Below are 16,564 nucleotides of genomic sequence, written 5' to 3'. Positions count from 1 at the left end.
CTCTGGCTTCTCTTCTGTGAAATGGGCATGGCAGTACCTACCTCTCAGCATTATCACGGGTGATGAAATGGGTTAATATTAGAGCAGGGTTTCCTTCACCAGGGTTCTACTGGACATCTGGGGACCAGGCATTACTTTGCTCTGGGGGCTGCCCTGTTAGGACAGCCCGAGATGTCTCCAAACTGCCACCTCCTGTTGACAGCCACCGGCGTTAGATTGCTTGATACCTGACCCTGTTTATCTACAACGATTTCAGATGCTTCAACTTGATGTCTATGAAGTGCTTACTTAAAAACGTGTGGATTTCTGGATGCCCGATTAGGTGCTACCTCTGGGGTTCAGGCACTCTAAAAGCATAGAGAATCCCTACCCAAGTTCAAAGCGGCAGCTGGACTGTGCATTTCTGAGTTCTCATGGGTGAAGAGCCTACAGAGACCTAGTGAGAAGGCTTTTGTGCACAGGGGAGTGTCCCAGGGCGTCATGGGTGCTGGCTGGCTGTGCTCAGGGATGGACAAAGAGCCCTGTGCACAGTACCTTGGCTGGATTGGGTCGAGGAGTGAGTAGCTGGAACAGTGTTGTGGGACGACTGGAAGGGGAGAGTGCTGGATAGGGAGGTTTGCCTGAGAAGGCTCCACCCTGGACCCTCTCGGGGTGCACAGGGTGGTGGCCAGCAAGGGGGACCAAGCAGCAGCTTTGGTCCTCGCTGGCCTGTGGCCCTCTGCTCACGGTGCTCCTCTTGCCCACAGATGTACCGAGGCTTCACCAAGATGCCCCACGTGCAGTACATCCACACGGAAGCTTCCGAGAGTCTCTGTGGCCTGAAGCTGGAGGTCAACAAGTACCAGTACCTGCTGACAGGTAACGGGCAGATAGGGCGTGGTTGGCCCGGCTGTGGTGTGGACGCTGGCCAGTGCGTAGACAGCTGTGAGGAGCTGCCAGTGACGAGTCCCTCTTGGCCTGCCCAGGGCTAAGCGTGTGAGGCTGGGCCTGGGACCTTGGCCAAATCACCTGACCTCTCTGACCTTCATTATCCTGGTCTGGAACATGGGGCTGCAGTCTGGCTTACAGCTGTCGGGGACGATGAAATCAAATCATGGTTCCGAGAAGCCACAAGCGCAGCACCTGCCCTTCACGGGCACACGGCTGATGTAAATTCTTCCCCCTCGGCTGGGCCCTGGACAGAACGCCTCCCCCTGCCTGACCTCCTCGTCCCTCCCTCAGGCCGTGTCTACGATGGCAAGGTGTACACGGGGCTGTGCAACTTCGTGGAGCGGTGGGACCAGCTCACCCTCTCCCAGCGCAAGGGGCTGAACTATCGCTACCACCTGGGCTGTAACTGCAAGGTAAGCCGGGGGAGGAGGGGCGGGAGGGCAGGAGGAGCAGGTCTGAGCAGTGTTGCTAAGGCAGAGCAGCATGGAAGGTGAGGGAAGAATGCCTCGTGCTGTCACCTGTGGCCTCCAGAGGCCACGTGGTCCCTAATGGACTCCCCCAGCAGCTGACTCGTTGGTGGCCTCCTGATGCCAGGTGCTGCAGGGCCTGTCTTCAGCCAGGCCAAAGCGCAGCCTTCCTGCTATGGGTGGCAGGGGGTGGGGAGGAGCCTCCAAGCTCCCCAGTGTGCTTGTCATTGCGTAAGGGTACCCCCATTTTCCAGACGAAGAATGAGAGGCTAGGACACCTTCGGGACCTCGCCTTGGGCCACACAGCTCACTGAGCCTGTTTTCCAGCCCAGGGCAGCTGGACCCCGCAGTGTGTGCTCTCAGCTTTGTAGTTCTCGATTCTCAGCACCAGCTGGGGTCTCCCATCCCACTTGAGAAGGACAGACCCCTTCGGGGGTCTGCTTCCCCGGCTCATGAGCTGTGTGGCTTCGAGCAAGTAGCTTCACCCTTCTAAGCCCCTCTTTCTTCCTCTGCAGGAAAGAGGGTAAAACTGGGGCAAGCATTAAAGGGCAGTCACATAGAACGTCAGGTATACAGCAGGTGCTCAATAAACACAAGCCTGTGGTGGTTATATCATCATCGCTAAGGGGCTGTGGTCACAGGGGAGGGCCTGGGCCACGCAGGCGCAGTCCAACTGTGGGCTGGGGTCTGATTGCAGATCAAGTCCTGCTACTACCTGCCCTGCTTCGTGACCTCCAAGAACGAGTGCCTTTGGACCGACATGCTCTCCAACTTCGGCTACCCCGGCTACCAGTCCAAACACTACGCCTGCATCCGGCAAAAGGGCGGCTACTGCAGCTGGTACCGGGGCTGGGGCTCCCCGGACAAGACGACCATCAACGCCACCGACCCCTGAGCGCCAGACCCTGCTCCACCTCTCTTCCCTCCCCACCCGCTGAGCTTTCCTCGGACACTAACTCTTCCCAGATGGTGACAATGAAATTAGTGCCTGTTTTCTCGCAAATTTAGCACTTCGAACACTTAAAGAAAAAAAGAAAATCTATACTGTCATGGATTGATTTGGAACTCGTCTCCTGGCCCCACCCCCTCCCCTTCGTTTAGGCTTTGACCTCACCCATGTCCACCTGGGAATTCTGGTACCATGCCAGCATACGCCTCTTCTTCGTGATAATATAATCTATATTTTTTTAGGAAAACAGAAATCGAAAAACTATCCCATCCAGGCATTGTCATACCTGCTCCTCTCTTATCTTCCCCATCTCCCAACACCCCCCCCTCCGCCCCCCAGCACACAGACATGGAAGTTTCTGGAAGGCCAACTGTTTCAGGATCAGGTAGGGTCGAGGTGCATGTATGTTCCAGCCGGACTGTGTCTGACTGTGTCTGCAGGAAGAGACGGCCAGAGAGGGAGAGAGGACACAGATGCACAGAGCTGCCCCCCACCCCACCCCCGGCCCTGCTCGGGCTGGCCAGATGTTTCTGAGTCTGAAGCCAGCAGCCAGGCCTGCAGCACAGCACTTTGTCAGAAGACAGGAAGGGACAAAGGCTCGGGAGCCAGACAGAGATCAATGTCTTTGCTGTCCCTGCCTCTCGCGAGAGTTCCTCCTGGAAATCTCTTTGGTGGACTGGGCTGGGGGCTTGCCTTCGTGTAAATGGGACAAATACACACCCCAGATGCTATCCGCAGTTAGAGCCCCGGAGGTGTGGGTTGAGAATACTATTTCCAAAGTAGTGCTTAGCTCACCTAGGGGATGTGTTTGTACACGCCTTGGCATATACCCACATGGGACATAAGCTAATTTTTTATAGGACACAGAATTCTGTTCAATGCTGTTAAATACGCCAGTAGTTTAATCTCTCATTGTTGCTTGTTTGAAGAAAATCATGACATTCCAAGTTGACATTTATTAAAAATCTGAACACCCTCTTTTCCCCATTCTTGGGCTCCTCTGGCCTCTGTCCCTCTGCTAGGCAACCACCGTGCTGGCGTGGCCGGGGCGGAGGGTGACATTGGGGGTTGGGGGCCTGGGCACAGGAGGGAGAGCTGCCGAGGGTCTTGCCCTGGCTAGATGGCTGCCCACCCCAGTCCCAGCGCCCGAGGTCCTTACCTTGTGGAATTAAAAACTGAGGGGGTTACCTGGGAAGCCTGGCTCTGTACACAGCTGGAGAGGGCTTTTGTTGTGCTCTTTGAAATAAAACTATAATATAAATTCTCCTATGAAATAAGATTATTTTTAGTGTTGGAAGGGAGATGCTGAGCTTAGGCGATAACGTGTATCTCTTACGGAGGTGGGGCTGGTGGGAAGGGGACGTTTAACGTGATTGCTCTCTCTCTCTCTCTCACCAGATTATGAGTATGTATCCTCTATTAGCATTTGTATCTTCAGTTCATTCCACTTTAGGAAACAGCTGCCAATTGAACAGGAGCAAAGAAAAGTAGGCAACAGGTCATAGTGTCTTGCGCATGCGCGCACCCACCCACCCATACACACACACACACACACACACAGGCCCAGGCAAGGGGCTTGACAGACGCCCACGGCGGGGGAAGGCAGTGCACGTGTTGGATTTCCTTGGGATCGATTTCCTCAAGCTGGGCACTTCCCCTTTTGGCCACGCCATGTAGCAGAGGGGAGACAGGAGGCCTGGCCCTTGCCAGGGGAGAACAGTGGAGCTGAGGTCACCAGATCGACGGGGGAGGCCCTAGGTTTGGGGTTTGGGGATTGTCTGTGCTTCCACCTCAAAGGCTTGCAAGGCAGAGCCCCTGAGCCACCCCATGCGAGTGCCTTCCTGCAAGTGGACGTGAGCATCTCCTGGGTGAGGCGCCTGGCCATGCTGGGTCCCTGCTGGACTCACCCCCTCTCTCACCGGGAGGGCCCTGGGGGTAAGGCCTGAGCAGGGGGCACAGCCCCTTCTGCTAGGCCCCAGTGGGGAGACCCTGGGCACAGGATACTGTCAGAGGGCGGTTTTTGAGCTTTCTATAAGCTATAGCTTTGTTTATTTCACCTGTTCACTTCCTGTATAATTTAAAGTCATTTATGTAGCTGAGAAGACACTTCTGTATTTCAATCATATTGTGAACGTTTTATTTTGCTAAATCTTGTGTCATGTGTAGGCTGTAATATGTGTACATTGTGTTTAAGAGAAAAAAAAAATGAAACCCACATGCCGCCACTTTCCTGAATCAAATTCTACAGTAGAACGGAGGGTAAGACATCTACTGGGCAGGCAGCTAGACTGGCAGGGCAGAGGGAAGAGAAGGAAGTGGCCACCGAGACTCCTGGAGCGGCAAGGAGGAGGCCCCTCCACGTGCTTGCTCTGGGTCAACTGGCCCCGGGGAGGCTGCTTCACTCCCAGCCCCCTTACCCCACCAAGTGCAAAGCCATGATTTCTCCTAAAAAAACAAACAAACAAAAAAATCTAAGGCCCACGGGAGCTACGATTCCAAGTTTCCATTGCCTCCTCTGTGCCTTGCAATCAAGGCAACCCCAGGCCCGGTTCTTGCCTCTCGGGCAAGCCCTTGCATCGGGCCAGGGAAGGTGACCCTAGGGGACTCCCTGAGCTCCAGACCTGCCGCACGGGAGCCACGCCCACCCATGAGCACCGTTCTTCACACTACAGACCGTGGACAGAAAAGGAACTTACTGGAACTACTCTGTCCAGGAGAGTTGTTGGCCCCTAGGAGACAACGCCCTTCCCTGTCCCATGCCTTCCTCTTCCTCTTGTGCAAGGCGATTGGCAGTGTAGAGGACCCCAAGGTGGCACCCACGTGTTTGGCTCCTGGATAGCTAAATAAAAATATTGCCAGAGTATTTTTTTAATCATAGAGAAACACGTAAAACAAAGTGGGGGAAGACAGAGGTGATGCCTATCACCAACGTCAAGGCTGGCTCTTTGGAGATAAGAGGAGAACTTAGAGAATGGTTCATGCTTTGGGGGTGGGGCTTTAGATTGTCCTGACTCCTCCTACCCCCAGCCCCTTGCCAACCTTTCTCCTTAGCCAGTCTGCTGCCCTGCAACCCAGAAGTGATGGAGAGAAACCAACCAGAGAAAGCCCTGTCTGGAAGGAATGTATTTGTTGCTAAATTTTGTAGCACTGTTTACAGTTTTCCTCCATGTTATTTATGAATTTTATATTCCGTGAATGTATATTGTCTTATAATGTTGCATAATGTTCACTTTTTATAGTGTGTCCTTTATTCTAAACAGTAAATTGGTTTTATTTCTATCACACACCTGCTGTCTCTTGACTTCTGTGTCCCAGCTGCCGGGGAGGGGGGGAGGCGTGGTTTACACAGACGTCGGAGGGACCTGGGAGTCTCTCCTGCCTGTCCCAACTCCAGGTCTACACACGTGCTCTCCTTCCAGCCATTTCTGCAACTTGGGCCCTAGTCCTTTTTAATTGGTGGGGGTGGGGTGAGAGGTGCCCTAGATTCCCCGCCAGCTGCTAATCCAGCCTGGCCTTGGCTCCCTCACGCGGTGGCCGGGGTTCTCCCTCGATCCGCGGAATCTGGACCTCTGTTTTGTCACCTGTGAGTGGCACAGGCTGCCCTCACGGAGGCCCTGACACAGCCCACCTTGTTTTCTACCTAAGACTCTCAACCTGGTGCAGGTGGGAGGACACGCAGAGCCTGCCAACAGCCGTCCTGTCAACTGCCTGTTTGAAATTCCAACTGTGGCTTGGCCTGAGTGGGAATCCCAGGAACTCATGAGGCCCCATGACAGCTGGGGGGCTCCTCCCAGGGCTTATGGCTGTGTCTGTCACCCACAACGATGGAGCTGGCTGCAGACCCCTCACCCAGATTTCACCCCACCACTGACAGCGTTCCATGTTAGCGCGTTTACCCCTGTAGGGAAGTTTCTCCACTATCTCACCCCAGGCACAGCACCTTAGACATGTAATCACATGGAATCTCAACAACCAGATGAGTTTGTTCTGTGATTTTCATCCACGTCACGACCCCAGACCTAGCTAGTGGACAGAACTGGGAATCCAGCTCTGGCTGGTTTGATGACAAACCCTGAATTTTCTCCACTGTTTTCATACATTGTTGGAACACGCCGGGTCTCACACATGTCCCCTTATCCCAGCCAACACACCCTGGATTCTGTGACTCACAGGATCTGATACACAGGAAAGACTCTCAATGGAAAACCTTTGCCTGCTTGGACTGCTTCCCACCCAGAACCTGCAGTCCAACAAGCAGGGTTGTCCAGCTCAACAGAATGAGCTTGGGATTCTACAAACAGACCACGGTCCCCTGCTGGGACTATGGGATACTGCATGAATTATCCTGTTCCCCAAGGTTCCCCTTCCCTGCAAGGCCAATCATAGGGTCATGACCCTGCATTCCTGTATCCAGTTTAAGAAGACCACCAACCATGCAAGCAGGCACATCATGGAGTGCTTCCAGCCACCCAGAACCCCAGCCCCCAGATTCTTCCAGCTGTGGATGGAGAACTCTCCACTTCATTCAAAGAGATGTTAACCTCTCCCAGCCAGGTGCCCTCCAAAGCAGAGGCTACACACGTACTCTGAGCTAAGTCCCAGCTGCTTCCCAGAGACGACCACAGTATATTCAAAAGTTGGACACACAGGTACACTGCCCTTCAACAGCCAATGCAAAAACCAAAACATCATTGCTTTTCTTAAAAAACCAGAGTTGAAACCACGTCCCAGAAAGAGCTCGAGTGAAATAACATCCCACCTTGAAAACACTCTCCAGCTCTCTCGTCAAGCTCTGGCTCCAACACGCTAGATCAAGCTGTCCCGATTTGATCAAAACCGCCAAGATCCCAGGGATCGTGTGGCCCAGCTCTTGCCATTTTCCCTTCTGCCGGAGGCACGACTCTTCCCTTAGGAAAGCCAGGCATTCCCACAGGACCAGTTAGAGCCCCGCTGGTCAGGGAGGGGCCCGGGGCCTACCTCCTCTGTCCGAAGGGAATGAAGACACTGCCGTCCGCATTCGTTCACAACATGACAACAACAAAGTAAAAACGGGCACTCACCATTGGCTTGTGGTTGGGAAAAAATGTTTGCTCCACCAGTGGGAACTTCTCAGGGCCCAAGGAGTGAAAGATCTTAATGAGTTGAGAGAACTAGGACAGAAGAGAGGGGGACATTTATTAGTCAACCACATGGCCATTCAGTATGGCCAAACCCCCAACTCGACCCTAACTTGCATCCACCCTTTCTGAGCTGGTCCCTAGTAGCTGTCCCCTGCCTATCAGACAGGGGCCTGGACAGTGACTCCCTTTCCATCATTCAGTTGCATCAAACACTCCATTCCTGTTCAAGACCTAGTGAGGAGGCAGAACACGGGGCTCAGCCGGCCTGAACTAAATGAGCACCACCTCCATGCTCAGCACTTCACACACGTCTTCAGTCAGCACCACCTGCTGACATTCAGGCTGTCTCTCCGCCTCCGCCTGCCTATCCAGTGAGGCAGCACCGCATAGGGGTTTATGGTGCAGGCTCTGGATGTGGCCTCCCTGAGTTCAAGTTCTTGCTCTGCCCCTTACTAGCTGTGTATCCTGGGAAGCCATTCATTTGTAAATTGGAGATGATGCTAGAGACCCTCTGTCCAAGGATTGTTGGAAGGATACACCACGTTCAGAGCAGGTCCCGGTCCCCAGGAGCACCTGCACATGAGGCATTGCTACTGTTGACCAACGCTGTCTCTGCTTGTACACCTCTTCCTTATTTCCAACAATGCAAGCCACGTCCCTTCCCACCTCCTGCACCCACGCTTCTTTGCTTGGCCACTGGTCGGTCAGCTGTTGTCTCAAGAGCTAGAGGATCAGCTCCATCACCCCGCAGGGCTCACTCTGTGCCTGGCTCTGTGCCTGTGCATTGGTCGGCTTTGGGTTATGACAGCAAAATACCTGACAGGAGCTAACTGTGTCATGAAAAATGGTTTACTCTGGCTCACGGCTTCGGAGGGTAGAGATCAGGCTGCGCCACAGGTCTGGTGCCTGGTGAGAGAGCAGTGGTTGGCAATGGCGGAGCCTTTGCTTGAGAAGGACCACATGGCAAGCCAGGAAGCAGAGTGGAGCCAAATCTTACTCAATCCACAGCAGCTTGGTTATTAGGGTAACAAGCTGAACACAGCAGGCCAGCCTGAGAAAAAAGACCACCTGTAATACGAGGCCAAGGTACCAATGTACCTTGGTGGCGGGTGGCATGGGGAGTCTGGGCGTTGGGAAAGGGACGAAGTGGGGGTCAGGAAGATTTCCTGGAACAGAAAAGGAGGAAGGGCACAGCAGGTGTGCAGCAAGATGACTGTATACTGAAGATTGCCATGGTTGCCATGGTTGTAGCCTCAAGGGCAGGGAACAGTGAGAGAGGAGGGGTAACCAGGGGCCATGCAGGCCAGACCCAGGAGGAGAAGGCAAAGTGCTGTTGGATACAAGCAGGGAAGAGCCAGTTAGGTTCTGATCCAGTGGAAAGAAGCTGCGATTTGTGGTGGAATATGGCTGCCCAGTGGTTAGAAGGGGGGTCAAGTCATGTGTCAGACCGATGTGAGGGTAACTCAGCTCTGAGATCCTGGACAGAGAGAGTGGCGAATTCAAGACTGTCAGCAGCAGCCCGAGACTGGCGTGTGCAGGTGTAGCACAACACGGGGTCAATCTGGAAGGTCTGTAAGATCTCTGAGATTCAGGAAAGGGGAGGAGGGCTGAGCCCCTTGTATGAGGCAAAAGGAAACTGGGGTCCAGAGAGGAAGGGTAACTGCTCACAAAGCCCATGGGATTCAGGGAGGTCCAGCTCCACCACTCACTAGTAGCTATGGGGGTCTCAACTTCTATATCTGTACAATGGGGCTTCCAAAAGTTCATGGGAAATAGAATTAAAATTTAAATTCATTTTGGTACAAAATTTTTTTGAAACACAGGCCCATGAGGAATCAGCAAAAAAGTTGATGGAAATGTGCTTTAGGAAAAAATAACATGCTTAGATTTCAGATTTTTTTTAATCAAGATAAATTCATCTTTTCATTCTCATAAACTCCTTGAAGTGCCCTCATATAGATTCGCAATACTGCTCAGGGTGTCTGAGAATTCCACCAACGTGCACGTTAAGGCCTGTGTGCAGACAGTGCATAATGAGTGGTAACCAATGTCCTAGTGACCATTACTGCAGCTATGTGGAAGAGCAAGGGGGCGGGGCTCCAGTGCCGTTTAGGACCCTTTCCTAATAGTGGCATTTGAATCTTGAACGCCATAGGCCAAAACGCTCCGTAGGGCAGCACGAGGAAGAGACCAGGGCCAGAAGTGGTAAACACTGTCCATATCTATTTGATTCGTGCATGTAATCTCGCAAAAACCCCTGCGGGCCAACTCTGCATAGACTTGTTCCGGGGCCAGGGGCCGTGAGAATGATCGCTGTTTATTGACTGTGTATTTTGCACCAGCCAGCACTGTAGAAACTTTACCTGTATTAACGCATCACCCCACCAGGAGGGCCCTATAATTATCATTGTTTTCCAAATAAGGAGGCTGCAAATGTTCAGAGAGGTCAAAGAGGTTGCCCGAGCCTGTGCTGTTCATGAGTGTGGGAGCCTGCACCCGAGCGGTCTGCTCCGAGCCCCTGCTCTCAAAAGGGGCCCTACACCACCAGAAGACAGAGAGCAAAGCCAGGGGGAGCTGGGGGCTGTAGCCATCACAGGGCGCGTTCTACATCCTGCCCGGACAACCTCTGCGTTCCCTGAGCCCCCTTCCTCCTCCGATTCCCCCCATGGCACTTATCACAGGACACAGCACATATCTGGCGTGGTTATTAACGCACTGCAGGTGCCCCGGCTTGCTAGAATGCAGCCGCGAGACACGGACTGCGATCTGATTTCTCAGTGCTCTGGGCCTGGGACTGAGGACAGCACCTGGAACAGAGCAAGTGCCCCAGACGTATTTGCTGCATGAACTAATGCGTCACTTCTAGTACGAGAGAGAGCACACACAGACGAATGGATGGAGCCATTCTAGGGGGAGATAGGTACTGGGGGAAAATAACGCGGCCTAAGGGACCTGGGAGGATTTGGGGGAGTGGAGGGGGGGATATCAGTGAAAACTTCTCTTATGGGTAACACAATGGAAATTCAGATGAATGAAATTAATGGATAAAAGCAGGGAAAAATCAAGGCTTGGGGGTTGGAGATAGATTGGTTCAAGCTCTGGCTGCACCACCCCCTGGCTGCACGACCCTGAGCAAGCTCCTTAACCACCCTGCACCTGGGCCTTCTCGGCAAACAGAGGAGTGATGCTCCCTTCACAGACCACACCAGCAGCAGAGTTTTCTGGTATACAGTCAGTGCTCAATAAATGCTGCTTGTTAATAATAATGATTATAAGATAACAGAATGTTAGCAAAAATGGTAAGGGTCCTTATTATGGTACTATTATGTTATATTACCACAATACTGTCTAATAATGTTCTAACACTGAATACTTTGTGTGGTTATAACAATACTCTCTCTTGTAGTATGCTACTATGTAACATTTGTTGGGCAGCATTGAGATCCAAGTTGCCTATGCAGTTGCTTAAATAAGATTCGTTTCCCTCCCGGGGACTCCAAGACTGGGGAATGGGCCCAGCTGGGGGCTGGGAGGCCACCCACTGCCTCCCTGTTCCCTGCAGGCCAGAGCCTGGCTGTCACCTACCACCCAGGGCTTGCTGCAGAAGTTGTAGACGGAGTAGAGGGAGTTGATGGCGGGCAGCCCTCCGTACTGCAGGCCAATGACCAGGCTGCGGTAGTCTTCGCCCAGGGCCATACTGTAGGCATGCTGGCGGACCAGGATGAAGTCTGGCTTGAAGGATCTGCCGAGAGAGAGGGGTTGACAGCAGCGTCACCACAGAGGCATGGGAGTGGAACAGCAGGGCAGCCACTGCTTGCCGGCACAGCACTGGCCACGTGTGGTCACTGCCCAGGGGAGCTCTCTGCTCACACTGGAGGCTGGAGACTGGCAGGGGTGGGGAGGAGGAGGGTCAGTGGCAAACACAGCCACCAACCATAAACGGGGGCCTAAAAACACCAAGTACTTTCTTCTGCTTCTTTCCTAAGTCTACTTTTTTTTTTTTTAAATTTATTTGACAGATAGACAGTGAGAGAGAGAGACAGAGAGAAAGATCTTTGTTCTGTTGGTTCACCCCCCAAATGGCTGCCATGACCGGAGCTACGCCGATCTGAAGCCAGGAGCCAGGCGCTTCCTCCTGGTCTCCCATGCAGGTGCAGGGCCCAAGCACTTGGGCCATCTTCTACTGCCTTCCCAGGCCACAGCAGAGAGCTAGACCGGAAGAGGAGCAACTAGGACTAGAACCTGGTGCCATATGGGATGCCGGCACCACAGGTGGAGGATTAACCAAGTGAGCCATGGTGCCGGCCCCTCTAAGTCTATTTTCTAAATTCTCGACATGGATCATGTATTTTCTTTGCAATCGGGGAAAAAAACAAACACAGCTATCAATAACTCAGTGAATTGACTGGGATGAACAGAAGGATGAGAGTAACGGCCCTGGGAGTTTGGTATTGTTGCATGAACTCCCATTTCACAGATGCACACCCTGAGGCTCAGAAGATTAAGTGCCTGCCATGGAGAAGTGGCAGAGCTGGGTCCATGTGGCCCCATGGCTCTGGCTCTCGAGCCCCATGGAGCCTTGCTTCCTTCCCTGAGATTTCCAACACAGGGCATCCTGTTCCTTTCAAGTGGGAACCTCTGGAAAGCAGCGAGAGCACTAACATGACGGTTGTCTGCCAAGTTCTTGGCTGGGCCTCTCTGGAGACACTGTGCTATGAAGGTTGGCCGAGAGACCCACCCAGAGAAGGTCTAGAATACAGTCATGCGATGTGCGGTGATGCTGTGGTCACGCGGGAGCTTAATACAGCACCCACATGCTTGTGGTGACGCCGGTATAAACAAACCCACTCCTGGGCTGCCCATCTAACCCACGTATGGCACAATTATGTGCAATGATGTCCAACACATAACATGAGGACTACACCTCTTATCATGAGCTAAAAACTAATTCCTCTATTTGTGAAAGAACAGGTTTAGCATGACACTGTACGTTGTGTTGTGCTGTCAGTAGCCTCCTGAATTTTGTGCTTAGGTCGCCTCTGGACGACACCAAGAGGTGACATTGAGGGCTGGCGTTGTGGTGTAGTGGGTTTAACCATGGCCAGCGATGCTGGTATCCCTTATGAGTGCCAGCTACAGCCCTGGCTGCTCTGCTTCTTTTTATTATTATTATTTTTTTATCTTTAAAAAATTTTTGACAGAGTGGAGAGTGAGAGAGAGAGACAGAGAAAGGTCTTCCTTTGCCGTTGGTTCACCCTCCAATGGCCGTCACACTGCGGCTGGTGCACTGCGCTGATCGGAAGGCAGGAGCCAGGTGCTTCTCTGGTCTCCCATGGGGTGCAGGGCCCAAACACTTGGGCCATCCTCCACTGCACTCCCAGGCCATAGCAGAGAGCTGGCCTGGAAGAGTGGCAACCGGGACAGAATCCGGCGCCCCGACTGGGACTAGAACCTGGTGTGCCGGCGCCGCTAGGCAGAGGATTAGCCTGTTGAGATACGGCGCTGGCCTTGCTCCGCTTCTAATCCAGCTCTTCCCTGTTAATGCACCTGGGAAGGCAGCAGAAGATGGCCCAAGTACCTGGGCCCCTGCCACCCGTGTGGGAGACCAGGATGGAATTCCTGGCTCCTGGCTTTAGCCTGGCCCAGACCTGACAGTGATGGCCATTTGCGGGAGTGAACCAGCAGTTGGAAGATCTTTCTTTCTGCCTTTACATAAATATAGAAATAAGTACAATTATTAGAGCGTTCATGTTGAATGGTTGATCTAGATCATCTAGGTTTGCGGAAGTCCACTCTGTGATGTTTCTGCAATGACGAAATCGGCTAATGTCATGATCTCAGAACACATCTCATTGTTAAGCGACAGAGGACTGTATCTCCCTATTGCACAGATAAGAGCACCAGAGCCCCGAGGAGTAATGAACTCCCCTGAGTCACCAAGCCAGGGAGCAGCGGAGCTGCCCTTGAACTCGGGGCTTCCAGCTCCAAGTCCACGTCTTTTATGCCAACACGCGGCTCCAGCCAGACTCACACTGCCATCGCCCAAATGATTTCTAGGCTCACAAGCTTCTAAGCCACATAACAAAATTTGGACCCACTGCAGGCCTGAGGTTCCCACTCAGATGGTATAGCTAATTCATTTGTCACTTAGCTTCAGATAAACTGTGCATCTTTAATTTAGAGGCGAATTAAAGTAACTCTCACAGGGCAGCAATTTGCCTCAACTGAAGACAGAAGGAAAGAATGTGCGGCAGGCGCAAATGCTCTGAGCTTGAGCCTCACCGTACACCCCGGTGCCTGTCATCATGACGACACAGGAGCGGAAACGGGGGTGGGGGGACGGATGATGTACGGGGACGTTGCCTCTCCCCTCACTGTCGCAGGAAATGGCCAGGGTCTTCGAAGCTGAGCTGTAACTCGCTGCGAGGGGCCCCCTTGGACCACGGCACCCTCCTCATGTGTGTGGTTCAGAGGGAGCTCATGCCCCCTCAATCATTCAGATCACTCCGTGGTTAGGGCAAGCGTCAGAATCTCGGGAAGAAAGCAAGCAGGTGGAAGAAGGGGTGGAGGGGGAGCAAGTCTGTGCTTCTGAGAGGCATTGGCTGGCACCGACGAGCATCCACATCAATATAACCATTTGCACTTGTACATTATTTAAAAAGTAGTCTATGTTTGTTACATGGAGGAAAAAAAACATGCTTGGACTAAACAAAGAAGTAAACAAAGACCCATGGTTTTTGAATGTGGGGAAAATTCTTCACTGCAAACTTTGACCCCATGAACATTATATATATATAATATATATAATATATATATCCATATATATAGATATAATATGCACTCATACTCATAACTGACTTTACACTTTCTATTATGGCTTTGTCATCTTCTATGTAATATTGCAGTGTAAGCATTTGCCTTCATATGAAAATATCTTCAAAAATAGAATATCTAACAGTTACATGATAGTCACTGAACTACATGATGAAGTCCATAGCTTACTCTTATCAAGTAGGCTGTTTCCAATATTATACACGTGTATCTCTTGGCACACAAATCAGTGCCATTATTTTCCAATAGTTTGCTAAGACAGATTTCAAGAACCAGGATTAAGGATTAAAGGGTGTGAACTTTTCTTACGATACCCCCAAAAAAGTGCCCATTTTAAAAATTTCTGCCTTTCACCAATTGCCTATGAGACTATCCATCTCACTGCAGCCTCACTGGCATTGTAGCTTTTGCAAACCATATTTTGCAGCTTGCTAAGGATCTGCCTCTGTAAGACAACTCATATCCCACTACTGGGTTAGCTTGAACTCTGCTGAGGCTGGCATATAACCCTCTGCATTTTCTTTTCTGTAAAAGTCTGCTCATATCTTTTTCTGGTTTTAAAAATGAGGCTTTGCTGTATCCCCACTGATATAAACTTAAGGAAGCTGCCCTTTGTCACATGTGGTCATGTTTTTCCTAGACGCCTGCTTGCCTTTTTGGGGGTGGGGGAGGGTGGCGGTTAAAGGCTCTGAGGCTCAGAGGGCCTCCTGGCCTTGTTCTGACACCCAGACACCTGCTCCTGCCTAGATGTGTGGCTTCTGTCCCAGACAGCTGTGACGGCTAAGCAGGTGTTACACGGAGATGGCATCACCTTTCCTCGTGAAGAAATGGAGAACTCCCAAGAAGGACATGGCCAAGAAGCAGAACGCAAACCCTAGCTGTCTAAAAAGAGGGTGCCCTTCTGAGACCATCTTCCAAGAGCAGGGACACCACCCCCCCACCCCGGCCTCTCCTGGGAGGCCCCTGCTCTGGTCCCTGATCTTTCGGTACTCTCTCTCCAGGGCTCCTAACACTCACTTCTGAGTCAGATCTTTTTGATTCCTTGAAATTAAAGCAGTGGTCACCTTTTTGTGTTAAAGGATTTGGAAATCTATCTCAGGATTCCACATGCAAAGGACTCATTCCTCTGGGGGCCGGCATTGGTGGTGCAGCAGGTTAAGCTGCTATTTCCAACGCTGGCAGCCCATGCTGGAGTGCCAGTTAGAGTCCCAGCTGTTCCACTTCCCCTCCAGCTCCCTGCTAATGTGCCCGGGAAAGCAGCAGCAGATGGCCAAAGTCCTTGGGCCCCTGCACCCACACAGGAGACCCAGATGGAGTTCCAGGTTCATGGCTTTGGCCTGGACCAGCCCTGGCTGTGGAGGCCATTTGAGGAGTGACCCAGGAGATGGAAGATCTGTGTGTGTGTGTGCATGCGCACAGTCCTTTCTCTGTCACTCAGACTTTCAAATAAACAAATGCATATATATCTTTAAAAAATCATTTCCTTGCTGACATAAATTTAGCTTCTCAGACAGCAGATCCTTAGCTCCTTACGAAGGCTGCAAGGCCCCCGTGGACTGGCCCCTGCCTGCCTGTCTATCCTCACTTCCCATCTCTCTCCACCCCACCCTCACCTCCACGCAACCCACAGTGGCCACCTTCCCTTCCTGCAGTCCCTCTCCCAACCTGCGTGTGGGGTGCCTCAGCCCAGCCACCTGTTGTCTCCTCTACTGAAATCTGCTCCGACCCTCAGAGTGTCCATTTCCTTTCTTCCCAGCTGCTTTCTCCTGCTTATTTAGTTGCTTTTTGTCTCTCTCCCCGAAAAATGTTAGCTCAGTGAGAATAGGAAATCTGTATTACATGAAATAGCCCATGTTTTAAAACAAAAGGTCTCTCTCTCTCTCCCCCTCCCTCTCTCCCTCTCTTTCCTTCTCTCCCTCTCTCCCTCTCTTCCTCTCTCCCTCTCTCCCTCTCTCCCTCTCCCCCCCCCCCCCCACAGAGTTAATGGTGTGGATGCTGGCTGAAGGGGAGGGACCCTTTCCTTGTTTGGTGGTCCCAGCGCCCAGAAGGTAACAGGTGGATCTCAGAACTACGGGAGCTGATTTACAAGGTAACTGACAAGCTTGGTATTTATGGAGGTCGGGTTAGCCCTGCCACGGAGCCTTAAATCCCAGGAAGTTCACGCTGTCCCTCCCTACCTCTTAAGAGCATCAGATCCAGCATGTGATAGAGGAGCACTTTCCATGCATGATACCTCAGGGCAAAGCAGACACGTATTGCAATTTGTC

The 16,564-nt window shown here is 52.1% G+C and overlaps 2 protein-coding genes across 2 annotated transcripts in view; one reads left to right on the top strand and one right to left on the bottom strand.

Moving 5' to 3' along the window:
• The window catches only part of TIMP3 (TIMP metallopeptidase inhibitor 3), a 51,980-nt gene extending 46,350 nt beyond the window's left edge, over positions 1–5,630 (top strand). The window contains exons 3-5 of the mRNA XM_062202949.1: positions 747–858; positions 1,222–1,343; positions 2,095–5,630. Coding sequence (XP_062058933.1) covers positions 747–858; positions 1,222–1,343; positions 2,095–2,292 — 432 coding nt within the window. The 3' untranslated portion in view covers positions 2,293–5,630. The remainder of the gene's footprint in view (positions 1–746; positions 859–1,221; positions 1,344–2,094) is intronic.
• SYN3 (synapsin III) overlaps positions 1–16,564 on the bottom strand; it is a 413,512-nt gene that overhangs the window by 285,303 nt on the left and 111,645 nt on the right. Inside the window, exons 4-5 of the mRNA XM_062201982.1 lie at positions 11,052–11,208; positions 7,407–7,496 (exon numbers count right to left, since the gene is read on the bottom strand). Coding sequence (XP_062057966.1) covers positions 7,407–7,496; positions 11,052–11,208 — 247 coding nt within the window. The remainder of the gene's footprint in view (positions 1–7,406; positions 7,497–11,051; positions 11,209–16,564) is intronic.

This window comes from Lepus europaeus, chromosome 10 (assembly GCF_033115175.1).
Source record: "Lepus europaeus isolate LE1 chromosome 10, mLepTim1.pri, whole genome shotgun sequence".
Lineage (NCBI taxonomy): Eukaryota > Metazoa > Chordata > Mammalia > Lagomorpha > Leporidae > Lepus > Lepus europaeus.
The sequence above is the reverse complement of the archived record's forward strand: the minus strand, read 5'-3'. Positions and strand labels throughout refer to the sequence as shown.